This window comes from Pyxicephalus adspersus, chromosome 12 (assembly GCF_032062135.1).
Source record: "Pyxicephalus adspersus chromosome 12, UCB_Pads_2.0, whole genome shotgun sequence".
Taxonomy (NCBI): Eukaryota; Metazoa; Chordata; class Amphibia; order Anura; family Pyxicephalidae; genus Pyxicephalus; species Pyxicephalus adspersus.
In genome coordinates this window covers 41,035,394-41,045,688 of record NC_092869.1, presented here as the reverse complement: position 1 = coordinate 41,045,688, position 10,295 = coordinate 41,035,394, and the positions used below count along the sequence as shown (strand labels likewise).

General features: G+C 41.5%; 1 protein-coding gene across 1 annotated transcript in view; it reads left to right on the top strand.

Moving 5' to 3' along the window:
- Positions 1-3,478: 3,478 nt before the first annotated feature.
- The window catches only part of RCOR1 (REST corepressor 1), a 27,915-nt gene continuing 21,098 nt past the window's right edge, over positions 3,479-10,295 (top strand). The window contains exons 1-2 of the mRNA XM_072427614.1: positions 3,479-3,988; positions 4,090-4,149. Of these exons, the coding sequence (XP_072283715.1) occupies positions 3,844-3,988; positions 4,090-4,149 (205 nt within the window). The 5' untranslated portion in view covers positions 3,479-3,843. The remainder of the gene's footprint in view (positions 3,989-4,089; positions 4,150-10,295) is intronic.

Sequence of the window (10,295 nt, the reverse complement as noted above, 5' to 3'; positions counted from 1 at the left end):
ATGTACAGTGCTGCGTAATATGTTGGCGCTTTATGAATCCTGTTTAATAATAATAATAATAATAATTATAAAGGATGAGGTTACAATGATATTATCCTACCTCCATCTTCCGCACCTAGGTGAGAATGGTGTCACCGCCCTTCCAGGTAGAGTCCTATGGATTGCAGTGCAGGTGTAGAAAAGATGCTCTTGCAATGGACTGGAGCGTCCTCTTGCAGGATTTCCATGGGAGGCAACCTAAAATGACAGTGACATCGCATTTAATGATGGGGAAGATGAGGTTGGTGATTGAGGCAGAAGGAGAGGAGCAGCAAATCCTCCATTTCAGTCTGTTTTAGGGTACTGCTTCAGTGTTTGATGTAATTCACCGACATCCGAATGCAATCTGCAATAAAATCTTGCCAGGGGTCCCAATCATTTTCCATTCTAAAATAAATATTTAGCTAGAGTTGGGCTTCACCCATGTGTTGTTGCAAAGAGTGCATTGCAGGACTGCATGCTGTCATTTATGTTTTTGAGCACCTGGCCATTCATTTTGACCCTTACACCTTCACAAATGTGTCCCACAATGCATACAATGAGAGGCATTGGTAGGTCATGGTGCACTGTGTCAAAAAAAAAATAAGTTTGTGTCCAATTTAACCCAAGTCATGTGAATGTGAACCCTTAAAATAACTTTCCCAGAGAACCATTTCTATAAGGTTAGCACTCCGGCCTCTTTAGCACTGGGTCCCAGGTTTGAATCTCTGCCAGGACTCTATCTGCATGGAGTTTGCAGGAATCCCCCCCCCCTGTTTGCACCTGTTACCTCGGGTTTCCTCCAACATTTCAAAAACATGCAGTTAGGTAATTTTGGCTTGACATTAGACTGTATTAATGACATATGACTATGGTAGGGACATTGTGAGCTCCTTTGAAGGACAGTTAGTGACATGACAATGGACTTTGTACAGCGCTGTGTAATATGTTTGCGCTATATACATACAGTGTAATAATAATACTATATCCACAGCTCACAGTACATTAGTGTGATAATTTCCTCTTACATTGATAGCCAAAAACATCATTGGGGTCACTTATACTGACATTTGCTCAGTGCCGAAGGAACCCCTAGCAACCTCTGGATGAGAAATATTGCTAGTAGTTCCTCAAACTCTGGCTGATCAACTTCCAATGCCTGCATAGTCCTCGGGCTGACAACATTTGGTAAAACCACCTGCATGGGGGTATTCTAGCCACTGCTCTAGGGGGCCACCAACTTAAAAGGCTTTTTTTCCCTGGACCCCCAATAAGTTGGTTTGTTGCTGGGGTTCCCTGGGACCTGAAAATGATTTCAGGGGTAAAAAGGATTAGAAAGGCTGCTATAGATTGTCACTTGTGGGCTGCAGACATCACATCCAATATGACGGCAGTCTCTGGGCTTTTGGGTGTCTACACAAAGGAGACCTAAATTTTAAGTTCAGATATAATTCTGAGGGAAGATTTGGGATAAAAGTCATGTGACAGGGTCTCTTTTTTTTGTACAAGCAGACCTGCGGCAGACAAGTGGAAAGGAAGCACGGAGTTAAATATTTTATTTTCAGCACAACAACAACGCCCAAATAAGTGAAATAAATCCGGCATCGCCAATTCATTTTAACAAGTCCCTCTTCAAGGCTTGATGCGTCCCAAAGGAACCGACCAATAGGGAGCTGTCTGGCTGCGAGGAGATATTTCCTTTCTATTTATTTCGGCTCGGGTTCTTTTCCTCTCTGAGCCATCTTAAAGAGGACCTGGAAAAGAGATCTAAAGGAGCTGCTGCAGAACCTCTTAGTTCTTGGCTGTGATGGCTGCTTTGGATTGTAAGCTCTGTTAGCCAGGGTCCTCCTCCCTTCCTTTGTCATTGTTATTATATTAAACAAGATTTATATAGCGCCAACATATTACACAGCGCTGTACATTAAATAGGGGTTGCAAATGACAGACAAACACAGACAGGAGGGAAGGACCTTGCCCCGAAGAGCTTACAATTAAACCTCTTATATACGCAGGTTGTGTACAACGCTTTGATATATGATGGTGCCTTATACATATATTTACCATCATCTTTTGTTCTCTTTTTGCAGGCTTAGTACATTTTCTGCAAATACAATTACACATTGATCCTGATAGATGACCTACTAATGACTTCCTCACTCATAACCTCATCACACGCACGGCTCCAAGACTTCTCTAGAGCTGCCCCGACTCTCTGGAATGGTCTTGCTCGTACGATTCAGCTTGCTCCTACTTTCTGCTCATTTAAAAGAGCACTCAAAACCCATTTTTTCATACTCACCTATCTTCTTCTGTCTCCTAAACCCCCACTACTCCCCACCATTCCATATCCACCTCCCATTGTGTGCTAATTCCCCCATCTCCTAGATTGTAAGCTCTTCAGGGCAGTGTCTTCTCCTCCTCCTGTATCACAGTCTGTATCTGTCTGTCATTTGCAACCCCTATTTAATGTACAGCGCTACGAAATATGTTGGTGCTATCAAAATCTTGTTTATTATTATTAAAAATAATAGAAACCCAGCGTCCTTGTCACCTTGTTATTAATATTATTATTATTATTAATAATAAACAGGATAGCACCAACATATTATGCAGCGCTGTACATTAAATAATGGTTGCAAATAACAGACGAATACAGACAGTGACACAGGAGGAGGAGGGGACCCTGCCCCGAAGAGCTTACAATCTAGGAAATCTCAAACAAGCTGCCTTCTCTATCTTTTGTTATCTTAAGATAAGGAAAGTGGGAGGTGTCTTGGTTAGTAACCTAGGGTGACCACACTGTCCTTTCATGGAGACACCACGGTGGACGTTGTCACCCTAAGATAGGAAGTGTGTTACATAGGCCATAAAAAGTAGCTGCCATCTGGAAATATTCTGGTTTTTATCTATTTTAATACAAAATATTGAAATGGCTATACTGTGGGTTGTATTGATGGCTTTAAGCATCCATTCCACAAGTTTCTCTCTGGATTGGAGAATCCCCTGCCATGCCATGGCACAGGGAGGATAACAGCAAGCTTTTCTAAAGGCTGTAATATGAAATGTATTCAGTCCCTCATCTTAAAACTTCTCCTCCATCACCATCTGCCCCAATTCTGCAGCATTGCATCCCATGAATGGGTTTTCACTCTTTTTTTTATTCATTTTATCAAGGGATAAAAGAAGTCTGCTCTATGTATCCCTCCGCCCCAGTGAGAAAAAGTAGTCCCTCAGCACTTCTAATTCTTTTTTTTAATTTCATTTAAAGTCTCCCTAACACCTCAAAACTCCCCCTCGCGCCCTTTTCTCGTTCTTTCTCCCCGACTTTAATTCATCCGGGCTAACCTAAGCGCCTTTTTGACGAATAAACCTCCTTTCTTCCACAATAAGAAAAAAAGACACTGATATCAAGGGGCGTAGAGATTCTAAAAGCCCATAGTGAGGGGATGCGGCTCAACCAAACCAAGCGAACGGAAGCGCCGGCAACTGATTTGACTGACGGGGAGATAGGCCAATAGAAAGAGAGGCTTGTTTCCAAAATTTTCATCGAGCCAATAGATTCGTGCGAAAGGCGGGGTTTGAGGGGGCAGCGGTTAGGTTGTCCTCTCCCCCTTCTCAGCTGCTGTGGCTGAGGCAGAGTGGCTAGTGCGGGTGGCGATGTGAAGTAAAGTTGTCGTGGGTGACTTTGGGCGGCAAGTACGGGCGAGAACCGGCAGGATACCGACTCCATCCTCTCAGGGCTCCATCTGGGACAACCTTGGGACTCCATTTTCGTCATTTTTTTTTTAACCTCAGCGGTGTACCCCCACCATTCCATTGCCAGCCATGATCGAAAAGGGGGCAGCGGAGGTATCGGGCAAGAGAAGAGGTCGGGGCGGCGTCGCCAGCAATAAAAGTTTGGCCCCAAACGGGCACGGCAGCAACTCGTGGGAGGAAGGCAGCTCGACCTCATCCAGCGATGATGAGCAGGGTAGGTCAGGTGGTAGCCTCGAACTCTCCCCTCGCCCCCTTTAACTTGATAGGTCGCCCCCTCAAAATCTGACCCCATCTTCTTCTTATCCGGTCTCCTAGGTGGCGGCGGCATGAGGGTGGGCCCCCAGTACCAAGCCGTGGTACCGGACTTCGACCCGGGTAAGTTCTGCCTTGTTGTTGCAGGCTCGGTGGTAGCCTCGAACTCAGCAGCACTTGCTGCACTCTAATGCTGTGCTCCTCCTTCATCTGCTGCAACCTCCTCCTTCCGATCATTAATCCCATCAATAATGTCCTGTACTACTACTATCCCCATCATCTGCTACTTCTATATACTAATATTACTACTATTTATACTGTCCTCAATGATCTCTATTTATAAAACAGGGAATTTCCTCAAACACTTCCAGGTCCACGTGTTGTTGGCAGCAACTGATTCCCTGGTGGGAAACACATGGACCTGGAAAATTCCCACCAAGCAATGTTGGATTTCCTGTTTAATATTTAGAGCTTGATATATATCTTTATTTTAAGTAATATTGGAATACATCAGCCATTCCTAAGCTGTTCTACAACCATTATTCTCTTCTGCTGACTTTTATGGGCATTTTTTTTTAATAACACAAACATTTTATTTTGGTATACAGAAAAAGGAAAATAACACCGCAATATTTATAAAACAAAGAAAGATATACATGGGAATGGAGGGGATCAGGGGACACATGAGACATGCATGGGGGCACCAAGGGCCTCTGTTTTATAATATTGGTATTTATATGTTACAAATGTTGTCTGTATTGAACAGGATATATAATATATAAATAATAGGGGGAAAAAAGCAATAATATTTATTCATCACAACTACAGTCATTTGCTGAACCTTCTACCCCTGCAGATTACAATTATCATCGCTGAGCGGTACTATTCTAATTATCCTCATCTGCTGTCTCTGCACCCTGATATTACTTTTATCCTTTGTACTGATTATTACTGATCAGTACTATTATAATTCTCCTCCTTATCCTCTGCACCTTAATCTTAGTATTTGTACTGATCAGTGTATTGTAATTCTCCCATTTTGCAGTCTCTGCACTCTCATATTAGTATTACATGTAATTGCCCTTATCTTCTACACCGGAGTTCCTCCAGAGGTTGCCTGGGGTTTCATATTCATAACACTGGAGCTACATATTGGGGCAATGTTTCACATGGAGGTTCTGTGGAAATTTAGGGTTCCTCCAGAGGTTGCTGGGGGTTCCTCGAGCAATGAGCAGTTTGTGCCTCTCAGGTCAGTGTAAGAGCCAAAAAGATTATTGATGTCAATCTGCAGGAGCAATGTGAGGGGAATTCTTACCACTGACCACCCCACTAATATACTGTGAGCTGTGGATATATTATTTCTAAAAGGAGTTCCCTGATTAAAAATAAGGGTTCCTCCTTGTAAAAAATGTTGAGAAATACTACTCTTCACCTTGTGCAGATATAATTGCTATTACTGATATTGTAATGATCACATGATATGTGCCAATTACTAACCTTACTTAATATAATTGTGATCACAGGTTGTACATTTATCATATCATATTTTTTTTGTATGTATATCATATCTTCTGCTCTTGTACCCTCCTCCAATCATTATTGGTAAAACTGTGATATTTATAATCTGTTGCAGCTGCAGGTTATTCAAAGTAATGTCATTTTCTGCGGTATATACAGACTCTACAGATGACCATTATTCATAGAAATATCTTAATTATTAGAATTTGTTGTGGATATGCCCTTTGCAGGTTGGAATTATTAAAGTATAGCCAAAGTAAAGCCAAAACTTTTTTTTGGAGTAAAGGAAAGTTGTGGTCTGCAGCAGGATTAGGCAGTCTTTAATGGATCCCGGTGGCTAGCACCTTGCTACATGCTCGGTCACTATCACCACAGCACAGCGTTGGTTCTTAAAAACACATTTAACAGCTGGCCATGAGTTGTATTGGTACTACTCCCTGCCTCCCAAATTCATTCCCTATGGAGCCACTTCCAAGACGCAGCAGTTCCTGACATGAGGAAGTGGTAAACGCACCGAAACCTTATCACCAGTGTTCCCATAGATTAGAGAATATATATAACCTCTGCTACATAGGTGCACCCTCTCTATTGGACAGACATGGTGCACAATCCCAAATTTTATGGCTGCCACTAGAACAGGATGTGAGTAAATCTTCCAGCTAGAACACCTGTTCCAGTGTCAGCTGTCTGATACCCCTCATGTTTAGAGGCTTTCCTTAAATTTGTTTCTCTGGAACAGGACAGTACAGCGCTGCGTAATATGATGGCGCTATATAAATACTGTGTAGTAATAATAATAACAGGAAGTGAAAGTAAATCTTCACTGGGACAGGAAGTGAAGAAAAATCCCTAACAGGATTCCTTCTGATGTTTAAACCCTTTGCTATTCTATCCGGTTATAGTTGGCTATACACAGAACGTATATTGTGACTATTGTTTATCAGGCGGATTGTATCATTGTTGTTAATAAATGTGTTGCCATTCAAGGTCTTCACAGGTTACAGAGATTATCATCCCATAATGATTTTATTGTGGATCTTCATTTTCACTTTGGTTAGATTTATATCCTCGCTCATCTTATTAATAAATCTATCAAGCTGCATTATTAAACTTGTAACTTGGGCATAGTGTTATCATTGCAGCCCACAGTGATAATAATTAATACTGAACCTGCAGAAAATGTTTTATTAATGATAATCAGGCAGCATTTACAGTGTGAATATTTTATTATCCTTAATATTGTAATATCCAGCTGTATGTTCAGTCCAGAGCAGGGCCGGGCTCAAGTATTGGAACACTTTTATACTTTTTCATTGCGATCATTGGAATTCAATGATATCTGGATGCTGTGCTGTTTAATAATTTGTAGCAGAAAGTTTACATTATCTTGATATTATTGTCCTTTAAGTATGCCTGCACCAGTAATAAACCTCTTTTATGTACTGCGTATTCTGCAGTTGTTGCAGAACAAAAGTTTAACGTTGATTATAGGGCTGCATTGCACATAGGACCATCCGATCACTCTGTATAACCAATTTACAAACCTTTTGTAGTTTCAGTTTTCTTAAATAACTTTCCATTCCTATAGACAGCCAGGTATGGTTTTCTGTAACTGAAAAAAAGTTTTCTGTTGTGTGATCATGACATCAGTACTCTAAAGATAGGTTTTCTAGGAATCCCCCTATACCTGGTACTGGTTCATTGCCTCTTTGCACGTCTTGATATTTGTAGGTAGCTGTATAGAACATGACGTCCCTGCAAATGTCCCCACAGCATAACTGTATTTGCACATGTAAATTCACAGCTATCTAAAGAAATATAAATTAGACCCCCCCTTTATAAAATATCCAAATGCAGAATCAGGCCACAGTGGCGTAGCCCCCCCCTATTCTACATCGGCAGTATTAAACCATAATGATTATCCCTGCCCCAGGCCACCACAAGCTCCACCTTCTATCTATCTCCCAGTTTCTTTGCGTAGAAAGGGGATTATAGGGGCCCTAGGCTGCAGGGCCAGATCTCTGCATCCTTTAAAGCTGAACTGAGATCATCTTCTTCTTGCACGTCCCATCTCTATTTCACCATGCCAAGCCTCTGTGATGAAATTTATATTTTCTTTCCTGTGGCCAGATAAAAGAATTAGTAAACTGATTGACAATTAATTAACAATGTATCGGCAATGTATCAGCAATCTCTGGCAAGGGAAGTGTGGAGGTGACCAACATCCGATGGGTAAAGCGGCACCTTAAATGGCTATGAACACTTGGAATGTAGTCTGTAGTGCCCATGTGGGCAATAACAGACCAGGGGCGATTCACAGACCTGATCTGCCCAATGCAACAGTCCTGATATTTGGCTTGGATGCCTTTTAAAAAAGTGACACCACAGCATACCAGTCCTTGCTTACCTACGGGGCGGGGGGGGGGGGGGGATTTAAGTTAAGTCCATGCTCAATATTCATAATGAAGTCCAGCTAGAAGTGACCCGATCATTACTGCCCCATGGCAATAGGGAAGAGCCCGAAAATACTGATTTGAAATCCTTTTGAAGTCTTTGTCATACATGAAGCCATAGGGTAACCCTAAACGTTTAAATAATCTTTAAAAACTCATGTGCTTTCTTTGGCCTTCACTTTTTGCAGTAATGACTTATGGGCTTGTTCACTTGCTATGAATTTTGTGAATTCTGTGTGCTGCACTTTGGAGAAATTTGTAGCAAAAAGTTTACATTATCTTGATATTATTGATTGTTCATTTGTTATTTGGAGATCTGGGCTTGTGTGAACTGGCTGTAACAGATACAAATAGGTCCAGAGGTGGGATACCTGAACCAGGTTACAGGGGACTAACTGGGGGTTTTTCTGCTTTGAGATGACATCTTGAATGCAAGGTTTTGCTGGATATTTATAAGGATGGAAGGAAGAAAATAAACTTTCTTCTGCGTTCACCTACTGTTCATATAAAGTATAGCAGGCTAGCAAAACGTGTTCTGCAAACGTGCCACCTAGACTGCTGGAGCACATGATAGTTTTCTCAGGAAACTGTTCCTTTTATTGTATTGCATTGTTTAACTGTTCATGTGACAACGTTGGATGGTATAACCTCTAGGGGTTGTTTGCAGAGGACGAAAGCTTTTTTTATATTTTCATGCAAAGGTCTCAACGTCCATTTGCCTAAATTGATATAGAAGACCATGGCAGCACAGGTCTGCCTTTGTCATGGATTCATAGAACTACAAGTCCCAGAATGCCTTTTGTCATTGTGTATCAAGGCTGCAACTCTTTCAGCTGTGAATGGCAGCACAGAGCTCCAAGACTCCTCCTGCTGATAGGGAACAGCCTGGCCTATGCAATACAGCAAACTGCAGAAACTCGTTCAGCCCAGTCAGCATTTCTTGTGTACTAATCTTATTTCAGCAAGCTAAAATTTCATTGGCTATGGGGTTTTTGTGCCGCTTTGCACTATGGCTAAGCCTGTAGGACGAGTTCCTTTGTGTATCTGCTGGGACTTTATCTCTGTGAACACACAACTCCTCATTGTAAGATGAGTGCTTCAGGACAACAAGCAATAACCCTGCTAACATGTTGCATTCTTGTATACATTAGTCTTGTACTTTTAGTTTTTTTTTAATTGTTTTGGGGTGTGTTGGCAGGCCATTTATTTACAACAGGCTGCCTTAATGCAACACGCAATATAATGATGTCAGTCGAATGTCCATAATTGTGAAAGCTAATCAAAGCCATAACATAACTGGGGGCCCCTGATAGCCAATTGTCTTTAATTCACTTTTACATACGAAACGTAAAAAGTGAAGATTTTTGTTTGTTGCTATAGGTGACAGTTTCAGTTCTGCATAAATTGGCCTCTTTGCATTTCTCATGGTCAGCATACGGTCTATTAGGCTATATGTTTGCAAGCGATTATTCTGTTTCTTTGCATTGTATAGCTTGTGGTCATGTTTTTGAGAAAGGTGAATGGTGCTTTTGCGTCAGGTATGTTGGTTGGTGCGGTTTAGTGACTTAATTACAAAACAAATGCAAAATGCCTAAATAAAAAAAAAATAAGTTTATCCATTTCCTTTTTTCTCAATATAATATGGCAACAGACAGCCATCTGCACAGCTGTCTGTTGAGACACTGACCCTATTCATTACATTGAATGGAGCACGCAGACAGACTGGCAGAAATGCGCTCAGCGGTGCATTGTAGCAACACATATAGTGGGAACATCAATCATTGCTTTCTATGCAGTGTCTAATGTTCCTGCCCATCGGACAATCTCTAAGGCACAAGTCCTAGTACACATGGCCAAATCTGCTGCAAATTTTGTGTTTTACCATCCACTGATCTTCTAATGGCAGCACGTCTCAAAGCGCTGCACCCCAAGTATGATAATTTGTCCACTCCATTCCCCCTAGCAAATGGTAATGTGAAAAGTGAATGCCTCCTATCTCTTTTGCCAATTTTCATCAATCTGTTCATATTCATGTAAATCAAAAGAAACCTTTAACCGTTTGTTTTTGTTCTATGACTTGAAGCAAACACAATGGCAGTTCTATATCTTCACAGTGACTCCTGAGCCATGCAAATGCTAAATGCTTGCAGCCAATATAGTCAGTCACTTTTTTTTCTCTCTGCAGAACTCCTCCAGCATTGTGTATTCTGTGAAACTAGCCTCCCACCCACTTGGCAATATGGTGAGCGTGAGCCTCACAGAGGGTGGTTATGATGCCTTGAATTACTCTTGTGCTTT